The sequence below is a fragment of the Simochromis diagramma genome, unplaced genomic scaffold (assembly GCF_900408965.1).
Source record: "Simochromis diagramma unplaced genomic scaffold, fSimDia1.1 OVJJ01000596.1, whole genome shotgun sequence".
NCBI classification, from domain to species: domain Eukaryota; kingdom Metazoa; phylum Chordata; class Actinopteri; order Cichliformes; family Cichlidae; genus Simochromis; species Simochromis diagramma.
Window position 1 is genome coordinate 4,978,141 of NW_024387245.1, and position 25,679 is coordinate 5,003,819.

A 25,679-nucleotide genomic window follows, 5' to 3' on the forward strand; every position below is an offset into this window, starting at 1 on the left:
GAGATAACGTGAGAAATAGTTGGCCCTTCTGCAGACACAATATAATACTCAAGGCATTAATTTACACTTGAAGCTTTCTGCTTGTATTTGCAGTCATGCTGATCAATCATATTTGAGCAGGCTTTAGCTGCATGCAGATAAACAACGTGAAGAGGAAAGGCGAAATGCAATCTTGAAATGATATTGAATCAATTGATAATAAGATATAAATCCATAAAATAACTTTTTAAAAAAATGTTAAAAATAAATAACAACAGGCTTCAGCACCTAAGTGACTGACGGGATGGGTGTCTGGATTTCCATTTATAAACAATGAGAAATGTAAGAAAACAGAAGTCGCAGGAAGTCCCCACTGAGTCATTAGACATTCCTAGAGACCTTCAACTTTAGGAATTTCCCTGCAACTGGCCGTAACATCACACTTGCCCTAAACTGCACCTTGTGCCCCACTTTGCATTTTTGAAATCGAGTGGCTGCGGGCAAAAACCAAAAGACCGTGTAACTTTCAGCTTTTGCCCCTTTTAGCCTCACAGGTCAGAGAGCCAGTGATCTTTTGTTTCATCGGAAATGCTACAAACAAACTCTTGAATGGATGTTGGAATTAGTTCCCTGTGGTAAAAAATAGGTGTTTGACCTATGCACGACACACTCTCACCAAAAAAAAAAAAAAAAGATTGCCTGGCATCTGAAAGCTTACTGCATGAAGAAAACTCTTCCTTTCCTCTTTACACACAGCATGCTGTTTTATTTTTGTTGATACAGTAGCAAGGGTGCTAAAAATCACTATTATCACAATCATTTTGGTCGATTATTTGTCACATTTATTCATTGATTTTAGTGACAAAAAATTTCATTGCACTGTTACTGAAACTCTAAACTGCTTTCACATTTGCACATCTGTAAATTCAGTAGAGTAATATATACAGAATTAATTTTTTTTTAAAAGATACCCAAACTCAGCACAAAGTGAAATAATTGAGAACACTTGCATGACATTATTCTTTATTCCTGTTAATTTGAACTTCCTTGCAGACAAAAAAAAAAGGTTTTTATTCACCTCGCCTAAGTGCATTTCCTTGAAGTGAAATATAAAGTCTTTCACTCCATTCTGTACTCAAGGTTTTGCACACGGCACATGTTTTCCAACTTGAAATAACTGTGCAAGGAGATAAGATATCTTTTGTCCTGTATGTCGACCATTTTCCCGAAGCCTTTGTTCCTCACACATATCTTTTTTGATTGCTTCTGTGATTTCAGCGCAGCTTTGTGAGCTGGATGTATACAAAGGCACGCTGTACAGTCTTGTTTTTTATAGACAACTTAGCTGATTTGTGGATGATTCATGTTAGCAACCACTGCATTGTTTTGTTTTTTTCTTGGCCTTTATTCACACGTTCATTATGTTGAAGATTGTGGTGTTTTTCCAGCCAGTTGTATTGCTTTGCAGCCCAGACAAAACTCTTTGCTGTATGCAGTACTCTTTGCACACAATTTATTCTTGGTTACTGTCACTGGTGTTAAAGCTGAGTCATTTCCAAGCAACGGATGATCATCTCCTTTGAGGGACAAACGCTACACCTTCTGGTGTGCCAGACATTTGATTTGTGTTTTCATCTGTCTTTTAACATAGTGATATTTGTTCGCACTAGTCCAGGAAACTTCAAGCTGTGCAGTCCAGGGAACAGTGCAGACACGTGTTTGGGCGGTGATTTAGGGAGCGCTTCATTTGCGTTTCGCTTTGCTGTCTTTTGGCAGAGCACATTTTATTATCGCTCAGTAAATGTTCATTTATCATGCTCAAAAACATGATCCCGATCAGAATTTGATTGATTGTGCATCTATGCTATATGTTCTACAACGATGCCTAATATAAGTACAGCTAATATCTATTTTAAAGTTCCCCTCCTCCATATAAACTGCATTCTATTGTTCCCTTGTGCAGGGGTACAAAATTTGCCATTATCCTCACTGCAGAACTAAGTTTCCGCATATTTCGAATAACAAAAAGTCATATCAAGCACAAATTATTTCAAGTACGTGTAGCATAATACATGCAGCAAGTATGTGAAGCAAATGCGCTGCATCACCTTGTCTCCCTTAATCATTTCACGAGGGGATACTGTTTACACCTGTAGTGCAGTGGAAGTGAGGGAGTGAATAAAGCTAAAAACGTGAAAAAAAACAGAACTTATTGGCCTCTTCTTCTTTTCCAAACCTTTAGGGCCCCATAGTCAGTGAGGAAAACGGGAGGGCAGAACATTGGTTCCACTTACAAAGCAACTCAAGCACAAAACAGCTCTGTCCAATTATGGGAGGAGCAAATTAAAAGTGCAAATTGCAGTGTAAAAATTTAAGAGTCAAATTTAAATGTAAAACTTGAAGCCAGGGTGCGTGGAGCATTCTAATGAAGCCATTGAAGGGGATTAATATGCTGGGTAATTGCCAGATCTCTTCTTTCTCTCCAAAACCTCTTTTAATCAACAGTCAACTAATTACTAAAGCCAGGGTTGTTCTGAATAAAAAGCTGTTGGTTTCAAGAAGACGGGTGGACAGCCAGATAAGAAAATGTGGCCTTCCTTGCTTTCGATATTACAATAACAGAGGGAATCTCTGAGGAATGCAGTAACAGGTACAGAGGTGTAAATTCGTGGCCTCTGACAACAGCTTAACAACAGCTCATACACAATAAAGATCTACAATCCTTGGTTTGTTACACGGCCTCTATTTAGCTCTGGGCCCCTTAAATCACAGAAAAATGTCCTCCCGTCAGCAGCAACACTGTTCCAAAGTGTCATATTATAAGGCTTACAGAGCTTATTAAAGTTTATAGCAATTTTGGAGCACAATTTCAAAATCCTTTCTCCTTGTTCTGCCCTGTGTCCCCATGCTGTAAAGCCAAATAAACATTATATAAGACTTTGAAGTCGACAAATTGCCCCTAAAGTACACAACAAAGTTGATTAACACTACTTAGAGAGACGATGTTAATCAGATAAATTGTGTTTAAATATTATTTTTTGTATTTATGGTATATTTATGTTGAGTCTTTGTTTTTTGAACCACATGAGAGAGTAATGACAATATAGAGTCAATAAAACCAGTGGGCTTAAAGACAGAGATAATTATTAATATTATTTTAACAGTACTTTTACTAACATGTATTATTAATATTCCATTATTAATGACCTTCCTGTTTGTCACCTTCTCACCAACAGCCAGCTTTGCCAGCATTAAGCACCATTAGCAATATCACAACCTGGAAACAACATCAGCCATGAAACATTCACCATTCATTTTATTATTTACACCCATGTTTTACCTTCTTTCACATGTCAAAATCCCTTTTGTGTTGGTGTATTAATGTGAAAATTTATGCTCCATCAGAACTGCTTGTCAGATGGTTGAACAGCTTTAGAAACCCCTCAACCCTCCACTGTCAGGATCTGACAGTTCGGCTTCACATTGTGAATGGCCACCTGTGCAGACGTGAAAAGGAGCCAGGGTTTGAACTTCTCCCTGCAGGTCTCTTTCTGTCACTTTTCATGTGAACAACTGAGTGCAGCACTACAAATGCTTCTCATTAAAGACTGTCTGAAAATTATTGCAGTGTTTAACAACTCATCCCACCCCTCCATGAATCAACTAGAAGACATTTTCCAAATCATGACTTATTTCCTGATTTTGTGTTATCGGTTTGTGGAAATTCTGACATTTAAATCTCAACAGATTTCTAAGAACCACAAGTGTGAACAGGCAGCATGCTGCACAAGTGAAACATAACGCCAAGACTTAAGTGCCACAAACGGCAAGTCCTTGAATAGTTACTTTAAGTTGACTCTGGCAAGTTAGTCCCCACCAGTGTTGGTCAAGTTACTTGAAAAAAGTAATCAGTAACTAATTACTGATTACCCCCCAAAAAGTAATCCCGTTACTTTACTGATTACTCATTTTCAAAAGTAATTAATTACTTAGTTACTTAGTTACTTTTTAAAAACACAATTTACAACCTGAATAGGTGATAAGGCAATAGATTTTTCAGCCCAATTCTACTTTTTCTGCATAATCCATCATACAAAATGTAATCAAATGGAAAAGTCTCTTTTTAAAACTTGTTTTATTAGTTTTAATCTTTAAAAAAATTTAATTATATGCAACATTCTCTGACTGGAAGACATTTGTTTAATATTTAAACCTATTTTCTGCACATTCCAGCACATAAAATAAAATGTTTTTTTGTGTTTACACTCACTCTTTCAAATAGATGCAAGTAAAACACAGCAGAAAATAAATAAAATCAAAGACTAGCGGTCCTTTTGCTCTATTTTCACCTGTAAAGCAGGTGTTGGGTAGGCGGAGGTTTACCCTGGTGCAGGTGTGCCGCAGCGGTCAGTGGAAGAATCCGCAAGTTTCTCTCTGAGTTTCCCATTATGTCATAGGGCACTCGGTGCTTGCTTGGAAGTTTAGGGGTTTTTTTTCGCTGTAAAAAGAAGTTTTCTTCCCACCACAATGGACACTAATGTTTTTGTCCGTTTTTGTGGAATCAAACTCAAAGTAAGGTCAGTACTTCCACGCTTTAAACGCTGCATTCCATATATTATCCATTGTTGAGCTGCACACAGCTGTTGTCACGAACCTCGCACTGGCTTACCTCACTGTCATGAGACATTCTTGCAAAAAAATCACGGTTTTAGTAATGCAGTAAGGCAGCATTCCTACGGGAAAGTAACAGTAATCTAATTACCGTTTTTGCAATAATAATTCCTTACTCTACTCGTTACTTGAAAAAAGTAATCAGGTAACGCGTTACTGTCCATCTCTGGTCCCCGCAGACTTCCAAATTTAAAACAGACATAAACATGTTTACAGGCCGTTAAATGAAACGGTCTATGTCGATTATTCACTCTGTGGAAAAAAATTTTCACAACTTATCAATTGAAATTCTTTTGAAGACTGAATGCAATCCACTCCATCACCTTAAGTATAAATTAAAGTCTGCTACATTTGATGTGCCTTCACACAGGCCACGAACGCCATGTCTGCGCTGTACCAGTCTAACACAAAGAGCATTTCTGTAACTTCAAGACAACACTGCATTTACTATGTAGTATGAATTGCAAGTTACAGTACTAGTAGTTACTTGAAGTGCCACTATCTTGGATTGTTAAGTAAGGTTTGATGGGGCTACTCCAATTTTCAGAGTTAGAATTCTGACTAAAGGGGACATTCCAGTTGAAATTTCAACTGGGAACTCATAAATTCTGACTTTCTGCTTGAAATATAATGCATCATGTGCAGGCTGTAGGATGTGTTTTATTAATGAGCAAATACTCCCATGCCATGACGGGAAGCAATGCCATGCAGCCCCAACCAAGCAGTTAATATCTTTAAAATTAATATGTACTATTAGATTTAGGGGTGTTGCCACATCGAGTTACATTATGCCAGCACAGTCTAGCTTGGTAGCTGTCAGCTGAGTGTCACATCATTAGACCAACTCCCTGACCTACACTTTTCATCTCCATGTTGTCGTAACAATATGGCTCACTGTGCCTAAACTAGCTAACTAGCTTGCTAGAATTAGCGGAAATCTATAATGACTCTATATCATCGAGAGCATCAACAATAAATAAATATGATCTTATGATGACAATGCTGGGTTTTACAAAACCAATGGAAGCGGTTTCACAGCTACTTCCATCTTTTATATATAGTGCACTCTCCAGTTTTATCCTGTGGAGCACACATGAAGAAAACCATTTTCGATGTTCAGATCTTATTTAATTTAATATTGGTGGTTAGCATTGTTGCCTTGCAGCAAGAAGGTCCTGAGTTCAACTCCACCACCTTACCGGGGCCTGTGTGTGTGGAGTTTGCATGTTCCCCCCGTGTTTGTGGGGATTCTCTCCAGGTACTCCTGCTTTTCCCTATGCAGGGTTTCCGCCTTTGTGTTACAAGCTAAGTTGTCAAATGTTAAATGTTATAGTTGCACGCAGCACATTGCACAGATGAGACAGTTTATGTTTCTGCTACTGTTTGTATTCCTGTGCCACAGGAAAGATAATTAATCATGTTGAAAAAAAAATATGGTAAAAATTGCAAAACAATACATTAAGTTCAACTTCCCACATTTATCTGTTTGGGTCACAGTACTGTTAACCAAACATCATGCCGTATAAACAGCCCTGTTATGCATACCGCAAAGGTAATATATTTTTGTCAGGCTGGGAAAGGACTTTCTTAAACGCGTGTAATGTCAGGAAATTTTTTGTGATGATGTGCAGCGCTCATTAGTTTTTCAGATAACGCATTCCCTGGGGGGATATGGCAGCCAGCTCCTGCATTGCTAAGTGAAGCGCTGACAGCTGTGACATCAAATCACTGTTTGAAAGCGTAACTCATCACTACAACATTGTGTCATCATAAAAAGGAGGCCATACCTGCTAGTGTCGGTGCAGCAAGCCTCACATCATGACAGCCAGCTGCACCAATCTGCAGCATGAAAGAGGTGGGTGGCAGGTGGGGGCTAAAGGATCTGTGGCACTGCGAGAGGGGGAGGTGAGAATGATGCACAGAGAATAGGAGGAGTAGATAATGTAGGAGGGCAAAGTGGAGTTTGAAGTACTGTATTACATGGGATGAGGGAAAGCACTGGCAAAAACAGAAGGAGTTAAAGCAGAGACGGCAAAAAAAGATGAGAAGAGAATCTGTCAGTTGTTTGAACAGATTGGCAATAATGTCATTTAATACATATTCTGTTTGAAATTCGCAGTCTGTCCAAATTCACTCTCAGAAAGGGCGTCGCCTATCTGATGACATTCAAACGTTTTGTCCAATCAGCAGCTTAGCCATGGATTCAAAGGGACTCTGATATGACAGATGACAGCTAAAACTTATCCAAGCCATCCAGATGTGTCAGCTTACATCATATCTTTGTGATATCTGGCTTTTCGGGACCCGGAATGGAAGTGACAAGAGAGTGTTTTCTAAGGCAGTTCCTTGGCGATGCAGCTGTCACACTGACACAGAGAAAAAGAAAGTCATAAAGGCTGTGTACACAATGTACATGCCTGTATTTGCATCCTCCCGCTTGTAATTGACGTGGAACTTTCAAATCGAAATTGTTTGAATGAACTCAGCTGAGTGATTTTGACAAGTAGAATACCGTATGCTGCAAGCGCGGTCTGTCTTTTCTTTTTGTTTCCCTCCGTGTCACAGGAAAGCTTGAGGTAGACTTGTCTGAATGGTTACAAAGCAGCAGGGGGTCCCAGGCAATAGTATTCCCTCAGGTGCTTTGCAGACTTTCCGCCAAGTTTGCGCAGGCCACACGCTGAGTTTGTTCAGCCATCTGAAATTGTCGCCACAATTTTGAAGTCAAGAATAAGACTCGGTTGGCTGATTGTTTTAAAAGACTTTCATTCTCAAGCATGCCAAATGTGGTAAAGGAAAAAGATTGTTCTCTGCAAATGAGTGTGGAGTATCATCCAGATTCAACAGAACTACACAGGCAAACTCATTTGTATCTCTGCGCTACCGTATGGGTTTCTGCTGTAGCACAACAGTTTCACACATCTGCCTTTCTTGTTTGGTTCAAACACTCCTCTCGGTGCATATTGTAAGTTAATTTAGATATACTTGTATCCCCTGAAAAAGTTGTCTTTTCTCATACTCATCAGTGACGGTGAACTACTGTGCCTCGATGAATTTATTGTCTGTGTGCAGAGGTGCTAGTTTCTTCATTACATGGCTGATCCACGTGAATTCGAGCAGATTTGAAGCCGGGCTTACTTTCTTCCAAATCCTGCCGAGGATTTCACTGCAAATTGATGCGGTCCCTTTTACAACGTCCTCGCCTGGGTACTGACAGAGCCTCGATAAATCAAGGCAATCACAACGACATGGGGGAAGACATTGCCATAAATTCCACAGGGACCGAAAATGTACAGAATCTAAGCACATCTGTAGACGCTACCTGTCTCGCTCTGTTTCATGCTAATGGCACTTTCCTTTTGTTGTCTTTTTATCCATCTTCTTCTTGATTTCAAAGACTCCCATGTCAACATTTATCCTTTCATGATTTTAACAGTCGTGTCACTTTAATTCTTCACCGGCTTCCAGATGATTGTTCCACACTTCAAATGGAATTCAGAATTAGTAAAGTCATTGACAGAAAGAGGATTAGAGCAGAGGATATGCCATTATGCATTATTTGGTTGCGTCTCTCCACAAACACTTGTTGCACTTGTCAGTCGTGGGTCTTGGCCATTCCCATTTGAGGCTCCGGTTAGCGAGATGACAGCCTGTAGAGCATCATTCTGAGCATTTCAATAAACCTGAGGATCCCGCAGAGTTTATTTTGAAATTTTCACGCACATTGACAGCTTCTCTTGAAAATAAAATCGAAAAATGTTGCCATAATGGAACCATCCATGACATTTTTGTATCCGTGATAGTTTTATGTACTGTGTACTATAGCATATACAGTTTGTATTGTATAAGATATATATTTTAAACTGAAATTACAAATAATAATTTAATTACATTCATAAAACTAACTCTCAATAACCCGCAGTAACCATTCCCCTTCTCCTCTTTCTCCATATATACACATTTCTGTACCTGCTCATTGACTGTTATAAATGGCTGTATATTTAGGGCAGCACAGCATGCCTGAAATGGTGATGTAGAGTTGTGTTTTGCTGCTAAATTTATTTTCAAGATCCTGTACAGTTTTTCATTTGCCAGACATAGCATATAGACACCTTAGTTCTATTCTTTCATGTTTATATCTCAGATGCATTTTTAGATTTTATGACTTTAGATTTAGATTTAATTATGTTGTTAGTTTGATCTTGAATCAGTGCAATGAAATCTCCTGTTGATGTCCACTAACTGGTCTATGTCCGATGTATCTATTCTATTCTGTACATAAACTAAAACTGCATACATATAGAAATCTAGGTTAGACAAAACTGAGTAATGGAGCAGAACTGTTGGTTAGATAGTTTGAGTACAGCCACTGACTGGAATCACAGTTTACACATAGGTGTCTGTAGAGGTTTGAGAGCAATATCAGCCATACAGTGGAAACACACTAGTCACATGTTTATGTCTGACTCACCAACAACACCTGCTTGAAATCTGCACATTGCGATCTTGGAGATGAGTATGCCTCTCAAGTGTCTGTGTGGGTCATCTCTGGCCTTGGCTATTCTACAACCTTTTTACAGGTTCTCACAGAGCTTCCCACAGGTCAAGTATGTACAAACCTCAGCAAATGATCCAATTAGTAACAGCAAAGCAAGTGATGAAAATCTACCACGTCCTTCTCTGTAGGTGTATAATAATAATAATAATAATAATAACTAAAACAAACATTTCTTTGCTGGGTACTTATGTTGTACCTCAATTGCAATCCCTTCGGGAAATTGAACATCAAGTTAGTGTTAAGAGCAAAGATATCATGCATTATCTTCTTATAGCTATCTAGGCAACTTCATAGGATGTAGACTGTTAATACAAGGCTTTGCTGTATGCAAGAGTGGGTGATGTCACCCACTGGTGTGATGACTAAAGTTTTGTATTTTAGCTCTTGTGGTTCATGTGATTGTCTTTGGACAAGACAACAGAGTTGTTGAGTTATCAGCTATTGGCCTCGAGGTTGCTGGTTGAGTGACATCAAACGCTGATGGATGTTTTATAGGAGCCTGAGCAGTCAGCGTGAATTACAAAGATACGCAAACCACTTTTCACTCTTCATAATGGCTGGGTCTCGAGAGGATCCTGCAGAAAAAGCAATGTAGCTCTTTCACTTCTCCATTTTTTTAAATAAATTGCCCCTTTAGGTCGCAGAACTCCCCTGAGCAACATCCCTTTATGAAGATGACCCGTGCCGGCTGAAATTTTCCAGACAGTTTCAGCACCTTCAGTCTTCCACTGTGAATCACTACAGTCAGCATTTATCACAACGCCCCGCTGTGGGGCCAACTGCCAGGTACGTTTTTTACTCGGTGGTGGAAAAACCTCGGTGCTGCAATATTTAAATGGATGTTGAATGTGTCTTCCTTTCAGATGATATTTTTTCACTCATATCCACTCAAAATCTAAAGCTGGTCATGGTGTAATGTGTCTATCGACCAGCAGGTGGAGAAGTTATATGAACCGTTTGATCCTCAAGCCCCCACCCCTGTCCCTCCTCTGCCTCATGCTGCTCCCGATGTGAGAAGTTCCTGCATAAACTTCCACTCCACAGAGGGAGAACATATGTGGGAGATCTAACAGAGGCACACCACAAAGAACAGACAAAGAAACTTTTGAGCTGGACCTATTTCCTATTCTTGGATTGTTTTCTCAAATCAGGGTCTTCATGTGTATGGATCACTTTGTCAAAACATAGTGTGGATGTTTGATTGTGGAGTGTAAATGTAACTGCTGTAGACATGGATACATCATTTACTGTGAGACCTCTTGTCCTTGCCCTTCTGCTCTCCCTTCATCTGCACGTACACCTTTTTGTTTGGGCTGCTATGGACTCCTGCTATGATGAGGAGGGTGTGCCAAGCAGCTGTATGCCCAAGTTTGAGAATATTGCCTTCAGTCGCACGGTGGTGGCTTCCAATGTGTGTGGTTCTCCACCTGAGGACTACTGCATGCAGACAGGGTCAACTCGTTCATGCCACATCTGTGATGCCTCAGATCTATACCTAAGCCACAATACCAGCCTCCTGACAGACTTCCACCGGAATGAGGAGCCCACGTGGTGGCAAAGTCAGTCCATGTACTTTCGTATCCAATATCCCAACTCCGTGAACCTCACCCTTCACCTCGGTAAGAGCACACATCCTGAACACTTAATTTAAATATCTGTCTTTACGTTACTTTGATCTAATAGCTATGTCTAGAGTTCACTTGTAGTCTCTGTTATACTAATGTTGTGTATAAATATGTTTATAATACGGCACTGCATTTGTTGTTTTGATGATCTGAGCCTCTACAGACTGCAGATAGACTCCAGTCTGGTGTGAATCTCACAGAAATACAGTACATGTTAGGTTTTTTTTTTTGCACACTGAAATTTGATACCATCAGCTTTTTAGGTTTCTGGACACCCATATCTTCATGCATTATTCTGTGTATTGTGAGGCCTTTGATGGAGAAATCTTTAATCCAACACAGATGTGCTGCAGAACACATGATTTTTGTTAGGCCGCCTTGACTCTGAGGTTAACACTTTGGCCCAGACATAGCTTAGACTTCTGGTATTTCAGTGAGGACACTTTCACAAGAGTGTGTCTGAGAATTTGGTGGGATTTTACATGAAGATAACCAGTTGCATCTGACATGCATAAACAGGCACCAAGTAACGGTCTTCATGCTCACAGTATCGTTAATTTAGCCCACATGCTGTCATGGAGTATGCACCCATTCAATTCTGGCTGCCACTCAACTTATTTTAAGAATATGATTTGGCCCAGAATCAAACTTTGATAGCACCACATCACGGAGCCTTCATAGATATCATTAAAAACAAATCAGACTGTTATCTAACCTTTTTTTTTTTTTAACTTGACATCCACACTTTCACATGGTGTCATTACAAATTAGCATTAATCTTCTGCTACAGGTTAAATTCACAGTTTTGCAGATATAGAACTGACTATGAATGAAACTGAAGCCATCATGTGTTTTTTAGAGAAACTGTAGGCAATAAGTAGCTTATAATAATAAGAATAACAAGAAGAGGGACACGGGAAGTTAGCGAGGCATTTACATGAATCATATTTGGAAGGCAATAGATATTTGTCAGGAAGGTAAATTAATTTGCATTACCTGGGACTTTTTCTGCAAATCAGACGCACAAGTTAAATCATATTTTTTTTGTTTTGTTTTTGTTTTAAATTGCCTTCTTTGTGTCCTCTTTCCCCCTGAAAAAATGCCTCTGACGCACATTTTGTGCACTGTGAACACATTTGACATTTCTCACTCCAGCCATTAACATCATTATCCCATTACCATGCTGTGCAAAACTGCTGAAATAAGCAGCACAGCACATTTGTCACTATAACTGAATTAAAATGTGGCGATTACTGTTAAAACGCATTAATACAAATCTTTTTATGCAATTATTTTCCCCGTTCCATTTATTTTTTTGAGCTGGGCTTGTGTGCCTTTTTGCAATTAAAGGTCTCTTATCACCAAGATGGTTCATATATGTATTTGACATACCCAGGAAAAATATTTAGCTTATTTCTTATAATGTCGATTTTAACACTGATGTAATTTTAATTACTTTTTATGCAGAGCATTATATTAAGCACATTTGATTCAAAGTCTGAACAGAGAAATTTCCCGATCTCCCCTCTTTTGGCTTCATTCTGCCTGCAAAAAATACAGAAACAGTCCAAACACACAAAATTGTTTTTTCCCAAATGAAGAGAAGTCAGCAGTGTCTTCTTCCTATATTATGCCATAGGCAGGTTGTTAACAAGACAGCACACCCACAACAAATCAGCCTACACAGCTAACAATAGTCCTGAAAATGACAATGGTCCTGAATGCTAAAATGAGATCTGTCTGTATTCCAGTTAAGCTATACCTAGCAACTGAAACTCATACTTCACAAAGTCAACTTTAGGAAAAGTTGATACTTTTTAGATGCTAAAAGTAGGAAAAAAAAACAATTGGTTTCACGTCTTTGTTGATTTTTTTTATTATGTGCTGATGTTGACAAAAGTGCCATTTGGGGGTTAAAAGCAGGTGTAAATGATTATTTTTGCAGTTCCACTCAGTTCACTCAAATTAAATGGGAACTATCTCACAAAAACACTCTAATTACATTGTTGCCAATTTCAGTAGAATGGCATTGCTAGAAATCTCCTCTGGGTTTTATTTTTATAAAACAAACTTCATTCAAAGAAGCAAATGGTGGAATTTATTCAAATGCCTCTTTTGTTCCAACAAAATGACAAGCAAGTGCTTTTTGCTTTTTTCTATTATGTCCGACATTGGGTTTGTAGATTTGAATTTCTTTGTTTATTAATAACAATGCAAAAGATAAATAAGTCTCCAATAACACCAGAAAAAGTTGCCAGATTTGTTGCTGGTCGCTTTTTAGAAAAAAAGTCGCTAAGGGGGTCTGAAAACTCACTAAATATAGCGACAAAGTCGCTAAGTTGGCAACACTGCATGTACGGTGGCCCTGAGAGGCCAAACGGACTGCAACTTAAGAAAACACTAGCAATAAGAAAAACGCTGCAAAAGCACACAAAACATAACAGAAGTAAGAAAAACGACAATGGAAATAGGAAAAAACAAACAGGAAATAGGAAAAATGACAACGGAAATAGGAAAAAATAAAACAGAAATAGGAAAAACGACAAAGGAAATAGGAAAAAACAAAAAGGAAATAGGAAAAACAGAAACTGATTTCCAAAAGAACAAGGGAAGTGTTTCTGGGGAGACAATAACCTGACGGACCAGTTGCAGGAACCAAAATATGCTAAGAATTGCACTGGGAGACACTTAAAAGAACTGGAGGTTCTATCGGTTTTGTGAGGAAAGAAAAGATGAAAGCGTGTTAGCCTAACTTTTAGCCTAAAAATACGTCATCAGTATTATATGAATCATGATAAATCATGCCTACCATGTTTGGGGTTCCTGCAACTGGTCCGTCGGGTTATTGTCTCCCCAGAAACACTTCCCTTGTGTTTTTTCCTATTTCCGTTGTCGTTTTTCCCATTTCCGTTTTGTTTTGTGGGCTTTTGCAGCGTTTTTCTTATTGCTGGTGTTTTCTTAAGTTGCACTCCGTTTGGCCTCTCGTAGACATGCTCTGTTTTGTGTTAAAAATGTAATTTGATTGTTGCAAATGTTAATAAATCAGTTTTCATGTTTGATTTAAATATTCTAAATGTTCTTCTCAATAACCTTGAGAGACGTATTCCCAGAAATATGTTTACATAACAGAGTTAGTTCACTCTGACACAATACCTTATTAAAACATTCCCTAAGCCCTCACCTTCTGGTTTGTGCCCTACTATTTTATAATGTATTGCTTTAATGTACAGCTACTGGAAGGCTATCTATATTATCAATAAACAAATAGAATAAATACAGAGGTCGAGCAGCAGATCAAATATTTTATAATGGAGATAGCTTGACTACATTCTCAGTTTGGGGTTACAAGTTTATTGGAGAAGTGCCTGCCAGTGTCCACTTGCCTGCCCTAGCCTGCCTGGGAGTGAGGGCTTTGATTCACTTGGTAAAAAGAGGAATGCATGGATTTTTTTCTGAACTTGAGTAAAATCTATCCAACTATATTCTCAGTGTGTATAGTCTGTAACATGTATCTATAGTATCTTTGTAGCAGAGGTTTATTTGGGCTGATAGCATTCAGGGAAGGCTTTTACTTGTTCACACATACATTTTCTTTATCCCCCAATCTTCCCCTACCTATGCAGTAGAGGGAAGATGAGTGCTCCCTGTCAGAAAGTTGTTTCAAAGAAAAAAGAGACAAGGACAAAAAAGATGAGAGAAGTTGAAAATGTCAGCGCACAGATGAGCGGTTACATCACGTGCTCCGAAAACAGGAAGTACCTCAATCAAATGGAGAGTATTGATTTCCAATAGCAAGCAGATGTCTGACTGTGCTTTGAGGCTTTGTTGTTTATATTTTCTGGCTAGTTCTTTTTCTGGAAAAAGGTGGCAGTGCTCCTGCTGCTGCAAAGGTATTTTCTTTGTTATTGGAGAGTTTGTTATTCTTCTAACTATTCCAGCACCTACAAGTCTGTCTCCCTGAGACTGAACTGACCTTTGCTCCCACTGCCCTATCTGCCAACTTTGTTTTCCTATACCCGGCGGCTTTGATGCTTCCATCCTGACACTGTATTCCTAAGTGAATGATGACTAAGTTTTCACATCACACACTTTTATGTAACTGAACATCCCTAAATTTTGTATGCGTGGCATACTTTTGGTTCACATGAAAACTGTGTGATCCATCTGGGTAGTTGGCGGGGGGTTCTTTAGACATCACTGTTTCCCTTTGCCTCTCCAAACAAAACAAGCGCTCTCTGAAGGGAACGCAGGCAAATGCGGCGATGATAAACACAGCAGTAGGACGCAGGGACACACACTGCAGCCAGGTCAGAGCGGGTCTGTGGAAGAGTTAAGAGGAAAGGGGGAGTCGGGCTGCTTCAAGGGGAGTAAACAAAACATAATGAGGAAGAAGGGGTGGAAAAGGAAAAAAAAATGCCAGGCAGTTTGCTGGTAAGGAATTGGGGTCAGGTTTTTTCCCACAAAGACTGGATGAGCCACACAAACACACACACACACACACACATTCTAACAGCACCCACTGATGTCTGCAGCTGGTTCTCATTCAGCGCAGTGAAAGAAAAGCAACATCCTGTTTCTGATGTAAAACAACGATAAAAGTCTGCCTCATTCGGCGGGACGCCTTCACAGCCTGAGCATCGGCTCACATAGGACACGTAATCCTGTCACAGAGTAAGAATTGGTCTCAAACTCTGAGATATAGCGTGATCAGAGGACAAATCCACTCCCATATTTGATTGTTGATTTCAAAAATCTCCGCTCGGAGAGTAAACAGAATGTAAACAGTCTACAGTGCTTGTGTTGGGTTTAGTCTGGGCAGATGAGAGTAGCTGTGTCAAGTTGACATGGATGAGTCAGAACAAGTCAGACATTGAACTTCTCCAGCATACGACGCTTATTCTCAGTAAACATTGTCAAAATATCCACGGTGCGTTTGTGTATCTGGAGAAAAGATTCAAAGCTTAGGCTGGATCTTTAATGCACATGATTCTAGATCTGCTCTGTAAAGTCAAAGAAAGCTGTTTTACCGGCCGTGCAAACTTAATTTTCAGTGCTCAATAGCGTCCCTCTTGGTATTAAGTTACAAGTAGTACATATCTACAACACTACTTTCAGGGAATATGATTTTTAATACACTTCTTTGACCACTTAATATTGTATAACTTTTAGAGTTTTTCATGAGAGTAAAATATAATTGTACATTATTCATAAAAAGGATCATTTTACATCCCTGAAGTGTAAGAATGCTACTTATTTGGATGCATTTCAGCATTGTACACAGTGGACAGGTATTCTTTTGTTATATGTTACTTTGCTAAATTAAGTTCAACAACTAAAAAATCCCTTTGCTGTGCCCACATAAACTAATGAATTTTTTTTAATGCACTCCTGAGTGAATATGGATCATGAATCATTAAACATTAAGCATAAAAACATACAAATATCATTTGCAATTAGTCTACATTTCATCACAGGGGATATCCAACAATTGCTTCATATTGTGCATCTTTTATGTCTCTTGCCGGAGTCCCAGCAGGGCTGAGCTCACCTCACGCGGTGAGTAAATGAAAGCTAAATGATCTTAGAGATCCCAAAGGAATGATACCATTAGAGATTTCTGCAGAGACAAGAGACAAAGATGCCTAGCTCTGACTTGGCAGAAAAATAGCAACAGATGTCATTACGGCTGTACCAGCGGATAGCACCCCTCCACGAATGTGCAGAGCGATTGAGACTTAGTATCTAATGATGTAGAAAAAATACCCCAGAGTGCACTGAAGAAGACTGTTAAGAGAGTTTCTACATGCTTCTTCTCATTCTGGTCTCAATATGACTTCATTTTGTGTCTACCCAGTTAATCCCCCACGATATGGCTCCAAGGTTATTGTTTGAACTGTCAACAGTGAGTAAACATTGGGGTAATAACACCCCTCAATCAAAAAGAAGCATTGATTCAGGAAGAAGATGTCAGCTTTCTATATTAGGACAAGAGCTATAGCATTAATCACTGACCTCCCTACTGCAGTTGTCTAAACAGGAAGTGCTGTAAAGAAAAATATCCCCTCCTGACTCTGGCATGCAAACCGGTGGGCAAATGTTAGTGGCATCCTTTTATAACCTCTTCCTCTCATACCATCACAAATGTATCTAGGTCAGCGGTACCGAGCCCCCGGGCCATGGACCGGTACCAGTCTGTGAGTTGTTTGGTACCGAGGTGCGAGAGTTGAGGCTCGGGTGTAAAATTTATGGCTTTCAGGGTTTTTATCGTTAACTCAGTTTCCCTTGGTCTTTTCCCGTGTTGTAGTTGTGTGTCTTATTTTGAAAGAAATATTTATGTGTTACCATAGCAACCAGAGAGCATTAAAGGGCGTTTTCGGGAGTAAAGTTACACAATTAGACAGTGAATTCATGTTTATTATTATTTTTGTTTTTGTCTTGGTTGAATCATTTTATTTTGTTGTATTTTTCTGCGACACCTTAAAGGCCTGTCCGTGGTGCAAAAAAGGTTGGGGGCCGCTGATCTAGTTGATGTATTTTGAACCAACACTTTGTATTTCTTCATTTACGATGCAACAAATACAGCACAAGATGAGCAGATTTGCTAAATCCTCAATAGCAAGTCAAATGAAAAATCTGGTTGCATCTCCTCAATTGTGTTCGAGCTATTAGTTGCAGTGATTGCTTTTTTCTTTTTCACAAATTAAATCTGAAATCGTCTGTACTCATTTAGACCTTTTAATTCATATTTTATTTGTTTTTCACAGGGAAATCCTTTGAGATAACCTACATACGACTGAAATTCTACACCAGTCGACCAGAGAGCTTTGCCATCTACAAGCGTACAGAAAACGATGGGCCCTGGTTACCTTACCAGTATTACAGCGCTTCTTGTCGAAAGACCTACGAGAGAGACGCTAAAGGTTACATTCGCCCAGGGGATGATGAAAGGACTGCTTTATGTACAGACGAGTTCAGCGATATCTCGCCCCTCACTGGAGGAAACGTGGCTTTCTCCACACTGGAAGGTCGGCCCAGTGCCTACAACTTTGACCAAAGCTTGGTGTTGCAGGTGAGGATGCATTTTGTTGGGTGACATGTATACATGTATTCATGACTGATAGTGTTTCATTGTGTGTTCTCCAGATATGCTGTTATTGCATGGCAGTGTGTTTCGGATGATTGTTATGCTAAAATGTCACTTTTGCCAATCAGATAGCATTCCATGCTGGATCAATATCTATACTTCTCTGTGTAAATAATTTAATCAATTTTGACGTGATATCCAACACCAGTTGCTCAACTGTAGACCCAAACCATGACAGAGCCTCAGTGCTTTTAAGGAGGCTGTAGACACTCACTTATGCCTCTCCTCTGTATGTATTTATGACTATTTGAATCACAATTTAAAAACTGGAATCTATCACTCCATCAGACCCATTGCCACTGATTTTCAAAGCTGTTTTCTTTACTTAATATAATCATAAACTGTAGCAAAGTGAAAGAAATTAAAAAAAACTTTTTAAAAAATAAAAATCCAAAATGCATTCAAAAATACATATTTATCATAAATAGCAAATATTCATGTAGATATAACATGAAAAGAAATATTTGATACATTACATTGATGATAATCCACAATGGGTGCTAGCTTCTGCTCAGATTAATTTTCTTAGAGGAAATGAATATATCTAAATGTGAGAATAAGCAGTAGCAGCAGGCTTCTCTGGACGTAGCAGCTGCTCGCGTGATAACAGTGTTAACAGCACCGCATAACTTGATGTAAAGTTTATAAGTGCATGTAATGTTCTTGCCCCCCCCTTCAAGCACTGATTTTATCAAAGCCTCTCGACTGCACACACTTTCACACAAACAAACATCCCGTAGCCATGCATGTATATGCATGCCTTCGAGCCTTTTTCAAAGCAGCTGAAGTGAATCTAATGTTATGTTTAGCTCTGATTAACATTGATGAAGCCTTGAGAGGGTTGTGCTGAATTAATGGAAGTCTCTTGTGGGTGAGTCTGGGAGGGGTGGGCACGGTAAATCGTATCTAAAAATGAGAAAATAAAGTACTTTATGCAGCCACTCCTTTTGCTTTGATGGTGCTATGAGTATGCATTCATACATGCATCTGTTCACATGTTTCCTATATTGCAAGTTAAGTTGGAAAACATTGGGTGAATTCCTTTATTATTAAGTATCGACCACCAGAAAGCCTTGATAATTACTGTATGTTCTAAATAGACAAAAGTAATCATGTCAAAATAAATTAAGCTGTCTAATTAGGACAGAGAGATCCTACAAGACTGAAGGAACCATATGCTTCATACATTACTAATACTATTTATGAACATATGAAAGAAACATATGTGTGTGTGTGGTTGAAAATAGTGGAAAGAAAGTAAGCAGTGGGCAAGCAGTGGATCCTATAAATTAACCAAAGAAATTTCAAGCAAAACATTTCCGGCGACTCATATGCAGCTGTTTTTTGTTTTTTCTAAAGCCACTGCCAACTTACAAACACACACTGATACACACTGGATTTTGGCGCTGGTGACGTGCATGTTACAAATATGAAAGACCCTGTGGCATCAAATTTAACATACTGGGTTAGTGTCGTTATTTAATTTGCAGGGATAATGTTGTTAAATGGAGCATTTCACCACAAACCACAATCTTGTCCTAACTGTAACCAAGTAGTTCTCTTTTTGTTTTTGTTTTGTGCTTAATAAGACCAGTGAGTGAAATCCAAAGCAAAAAGCAAGTGAAACGGAAAGGGGAAAGCACAATGCTCCCAAACTGGACACAAATCAATGGCTCTTGGCTGACTAACTGGTGACTTATTTCACCAACAGCCCTTCAGCTACCAAATGTGGACCTTGTTCCCTTTTTAGAAGAGGACCGTTATCTCTCCCGAGTCTAATATTGCCGTTGCCAGTGTTTTCTGACAGGCAGTAATTTACGTCCTGGCATCCTGGGATGACAAAACATTGAATTTGTAAGTTATTTCTGTAATTCTGAGAGAGTTATTATTACTGTTATTATTATTATTTTTATTTTTAGCTGGACCTTAAATACTCAAAGCCATAAAGTCACTTGAAATGACATAAATCATATATACATGCAAAGTAATGTGAGCTGTGAGCTGAAAGTTATACAACTTTTATATTTTAAATTTAATGCAAAAGCACACGTAAAGACAAATGTATATTTATATTCATAACTTTGTAGATAGAGCTGGGTGCTATACCAGTAAAAATGTCCTGCATATTGATTTATCAACGACCACTGGGAGCAATGATGAGGAGAATGGACCTCTATTAAATGCGATCCCTCTTACTTGCGGCTTTAATCAAAAGTGCAGGTAACATAACAGTTAACAGCTGGGAGATGCTCCATCGCAACATTCAAGAACAGTAAAGAGAAATGGAGGATGAAAAGACAGACCCGAGAATGCACTAAAATAACTACTAACCAAGAGAGGAATCGTGTCTGCTGTGTAGAAAGCTTCAGTTTTATAAGACGGAAGTCATTCTGCTGTAATTTCTTGTTCCACTGCTTCGATGCTCCTGACTTTCACTGTGGGTGGGGCTCGTTCACCTTCCTCCACAAATACACAGCGATGGAGAACGAGAGGCCTCGTGTACAGATGGATCGTGTACACTTGTTGTCGCGCACACACCAGTGTAAAACACAAAAGCAACCTGAGAATATGTGGATTGTCATTTCCAGTTCATAGTTTTTCACAACACTGGCACCTTCTCCGTCCCTTCCTTAACTTGGGTTATTATACACATTAAGAATTTCAGCTTCAAACTAACGCTCTTTACAGACTGGCGACCTGTCCGGGCTGTCCCCCACCTCTTAAACTATTGCAGCTAGGGTAGGCTTCAGGCCTCTGCAACCTTTAAATCAATTCAGTTGTGAGTTACAGATACTCACATGACACACATAAGGCAAGAACCACATCCTTCTGCCATGGAAACAAACTGTGGTGCCACGTGGGCCAATAAATCCACAGTACCCAATACTAGAGTACATTGGCTAGTTGTACATTGGCTATTTGGCATTTACAACTGGTTCCAGTGGACAAATTCTACTGAGCAATGCTAAAATTAACCTTTTCCTTTAATTATATCAACTAGGATTTGCATTTAATACTCATTTGCATATAGTAGACGAAAATTACATTGCATTTTTTAATCAAGCTTATCAAAATTTTACTTAGCCCCACAATAATTCTATTTCTTCTTCTAAATCTAAATTCTAAATCAGTAGTATTTAGAAATATTTAGATAGTCTCATACAACCCTTTTAATCAGAAGGAACTGTACTTTCCCTTCTTTAGTCAAAGATTCACAACATTAACAGAATAAAAGCAAGTCTTTATTTTACTGACTTAAGAAGGAACAGCTCTAAAAGATAAACAGTCACACTTTTCTTCACAGTAGTCTTAATGAATAGTTCTCCTGGCTTCTTGAAGGATGTTCAAAGTTCTTCTTTGAATGCAAGCATAGTGTTGAAGCACTTTACACCAATACATTAAAAAACTGCAAACTGCAATGTGTGTTGGAAGGAAATTCACTACTGTGGCAACACCACCGACTTATATAAAGACATAAAGGACCACTAAAAAGAGAACAAGCACTGAAAGAATTGAAGAGAGGAGGAAGTAAATCCCTCAGACGGACCCAGAGCCTGCTGTCACAGTCTTTCAGAGAGGCAAAGAATAACCAGGTAGCCTATATATTGGTGAAAGTAATGCTTCAATCATGACTGATGTTGGAGCTTCAGCATTAGTTAATGTTAAAGTGTTATTGGTCGTCATACTTGCTACATTAGCAGACCAATTATCTTTAGACTATATTCAGACATTCAGATAATATATTCTGCCCACTGAAATGTGGTACAATTCATACATTATTTTATTGGAAATTAAACATGAGATATGAAAAATGTTTGAATATAATAACCTTTTTGTGTTGACTGTCAGGTCTGTTTCATTATTACATACACAGCCCATTTAAACAACTGAAGTTGGTCCAAAGTGCTTTAGCGACAGACACATTTACATTCCACGTCTCCAAAAAAAACTCAGTTTCAAATACAGAAAAGGCTGAAAGGCTTGTTTTATAGTGTTAACTGATTCCTATGGAAAGTAAAAATCACAGTGATTCAGTGGTCAATAAAATGTGATTAGAATTCAGAAAATTGATGATGAGTCATCTCAGAAATCATGACACTTCCCTCTGCTACATAAATTGACTTTATAAGTTAAAACTATTAGTATTTGTATTGGTAATACTGGCCTTCAATACTTGGTATTCAATCAATACAAAAATTTGCAGTATCGCATATCATTAACAGGTTCATCCTTTGAGTTAGGACCTTTTACTTAATACTTGAATGATTCACTGGTCAGTGTAAAAGGGCTTTAAAAAGGACACAATATCTGAAGAAAAACTTTGTAAGACCTTGAAAAAGGGGAACGTCTACTCATTTAAAACATTACAACAAAAGTCCGGCTCCTTGAGATCAGTCCGCAGTCAGATCTCCTCCTGTCCTGTGCAACGTCTTCCAGAAAATAATAATAACATATTCTTATATGTGACCTTCCTCCTAAAATTTAGTGTGAAAATACACCTGACAGAGCCAAACTAGCACTTCTGTAAAGTAAGCCGTCCTCCTCCGCATCATTAAATAAGAAGAGTTAGTGTGGATATCTGGGGGATAAGCAATTTAACCTTGCCTAACCTACCCTAAACATGAGAACGGTGGGGGGCGATTTGTGTTGCTCGTCCTGCCAATATGTTCTGTTCACAGTATACAACCATTACAAATGACATTTAAGGTGATTTATTCATAACATGACTAAATCCAGGTCTTTTTTCTTTCTAGCTCACTGTTGAAGTTCATGGTTTTCTGCAGGCTTTCATCCCCCCACGCTTACTCGTTTCAGGAACATTTGATTTGAATATTTGAATATATACAAATTGGATTTTAAAATAAAAAAACAAAATGGCCTCAGTGAAAAATACGCAGATCTTTGTGAAATCGTTCACATAGTCATTTGTTGGTGTTACAAACTTTTCGTTAAAACCTGCCTATTTGTAAAACTGTTTGACCACACCTCAGATCCAATTATGGTGCCCACCTCTTTCCACAACAGCACACACATGCTTCCTCTGCCACGCGCTGTCTCCATAAAAGAAAAAAAAAAAAATCTAGTCCTCAACTAAGACTCTTTAAATGGGTGATGTTTGTTCCACCTCCTGCAGAGCAGAAAGAGGCTGCTTTCTTCAAGAGTGATCACATTTTAAACTGAGAAAAGACGGAGGGTAGAAGGCAGCGACTGAAGCCACATCATCTCTCAAGCACGAGCTAAGCCGCGCTGAGAAGGATAAGGACATTCTCGCCACATCTCTGCTATGTAAGGTTCCCTTGCATCTAGCTGCAGTGAAAATAGAAATGAAATGCACTATTGGATTAGCTTTAGTGTTGTTAGAGGTTTGGCACATTGTGTGGCAGGCAACTGTCAGTAAGATGACAAACAGCTGCATGAAAGAGGAAAAGGACAACAGAACTGGATTGGACTCCAAAAGACTCCACTCCATCTGTCCCGCTAGGACAACAATGGAAGGAGAGTGAATGAAAAAATAAATATGTCTGTGGCTTAGCAATAGCCTCTTAACCCACTGTCAAAAAAAGACCACTCTGGATATTTCTACAAGCACAAGAATCTTCTCTCCACACTCCCATTATTCTCCCGCTTCATTGTTGCATCTCTCGCTCTCTCTTTCCACTCTGGTGTGTATTACTTTGTTTCACCTCTTATGGTGGTGGAGCCACTATTTATTTATATATATATATATTTATTTATTTGCATAAGAGAAGTTCAATGCTTGCTAGAAAACACAGCTGCACCCCAGTTTTCTAGTTTAGAAATTATTAAACTGTCTTTTTCTGATTAATCCCTTCACACTAGCCATTCACCGCTGTGCTGCTATTTTGGCCTCTGTATCTGTCTCTTATAAAACTCTGACTACGGCAGCTGGGACAATAGCAGGCTAAACTCTGGGCTCGAAGGACAGGCTGCTTTCAAGAGGTATTGTGAAAAGAGCATTACTTTTTCAGTTCACTTTTTCAGCTTCATGAATTAACACAGAAAGAAATGCCTTTCTCGCCATGAAAGGATTATGTGGGATTAAGTAATTAAGGGACTAAGGATTATATAAGGGACGAATGGGAAGCAGGTAGTCCAAGAGTTATAACTAGTGTGAAAGAAAGACAGGCTATTGCGGACACTTTAATCTTTTATGACCACTAGAGTTCAGTTAGAAGTTGTGTGAGGGAAAGTTAAAAGCATAAAAAAAGGAAAAATAGAAATCATTAGCAAAGCTAATGAATCCTTCGCCAACCTCATAATGTGTGCATGTTGTTGGGTCCATCGTATGTTTCATCTTGAAGAATTTCAACAACTAACCAAAAAGGTGTCTTTATACTTTATACCAGGGGTGGCCAACCGGCGGCTCTCGAGCCGCATGCGGCTCTTTGCCTGGTTTCATGCGGCTCTTACATTCATATCAAAGTTTGTGTTTGTGTTTTGGGTTTTTTTTTTGTGTTGTTGTTTTAAAATGTGTGCGTTTGCATCGCTTGAGTTCAATAGTTGGGTTGCGGTCACGTGGTTCTGATGACGTGTGGAGGCAGCGCGATTTTTGAGTGGAGGGCGGAAGTAAACATGGAGGACACTGTGGAGAGTCAGGAGAGCAGCTATTGTGCAACTTTAGACCCCGTTTCTCGGGAGAGATATAAACAGATAGTTAAAAAATATATCGGACGTGATCCGTATTCTTTGAAAATGTCCGAATACACCACAGAAGTAAAGGATTTGCCTACTATCGAGGCTGTGGATATCACCAACTACTTGGTCCTCCAGACTTCTTACTACACTAGGCAGCAAATGAAAGCTTTCAAGAGTCTGGAGGCGTACAATTTTTTTGTCAGCGGGTGGGTCCACAACCTTGGAACAAAACGTCTCCGTGATGGATACAGTTTGGTGTTTGCAAGGGTGAGTGTTTGTTCTTATATTGCTTTATCTTAAACACGCTAACAGTTAGCGGTAGCGGCTTTAACGTCAACAAACATGCCACATCCTTAGGACTTCGTTAGAGTGACAGTTGTTTTGTTTCAAGGTAAACCATTCTCAGAGGTCTAACGAGGTCTAACTTCACACTGAAGTCTTCTGGTTGTGGATTCTCAGCTGGAAGCTGCAGTTCGGGGTTCTCCACTGTCACTAGGCTCAAATCCGGGCTCTCAGCCGTCTGTTGCATATCCAAAATCGCCTCTGCACATCGATGCTGTTCTGCCTTAAGCTTCATTCTTTTCTCTCGTTTGAGAACTGATTCCGATCTGGGTTTTCGTTCGTAGCCGAGATTGACCGTCGGAGCCCAGTCCTCCGACTCTTCGTCATCCAAAGCACTTTGGCAGCCTATAGTCCCAATCAAGTCAATATTAGACTACTAACTTAAAAGCACTAAGTAAACGAGAATTTTAACGACAACCTAATGCTAATAAGTTCGTTTGCAAACATAACATTACCTCTGACGAAGTGGTTGCTGCAGACACGGGCATTGGCAGACTCTGCTCCTCCCGACTGTAAACGTAAATTTAAAATCCATTTTTTCCTACGTTTTTCGGTTAGAATTTTCCATTTTTCTCCTCTTCGTTGGGCTATTTTTGGTACCCTAAAATACCGTTTATCAGTTTCTCGGGTCGACCTACTGGAGCATCCGTAAACACAACAGGACATAGGCATTTTGCATACTGTCTGTCTGTGATTTTGCGCTTAT

General features: G+C 39.1%; 1 protein-coding gene across 1 annotated transcript in view; it reads left to right on the top strand.

Moving 5' to 3' along the window:
• Window positions 1–10,172: 10,172 nt before the first annotated feature.
• The window catches only part of lamc3 (laminin, gamma 3), a 136,249-nt gene continuing 120,742 nt past the window's right edge, over window positions 10,173–25,679 (top strand). Inside the window, exons 1-2 of the mRNA XM_039999894.1 lie at window positions 10,173–10,824; window positions 17,595–17,899. Coding sequence (XP_039855828.1) covers window positions 10,437–10,824; window positions 17,595–17,899 — 693 coding nt within the window. The 5' untranslated portion in view covers window positions 10,173–10,436. The remainder of the gene's footprint in view (window positions 10,825–17,594; window positions 17,900–25,679) is intronic.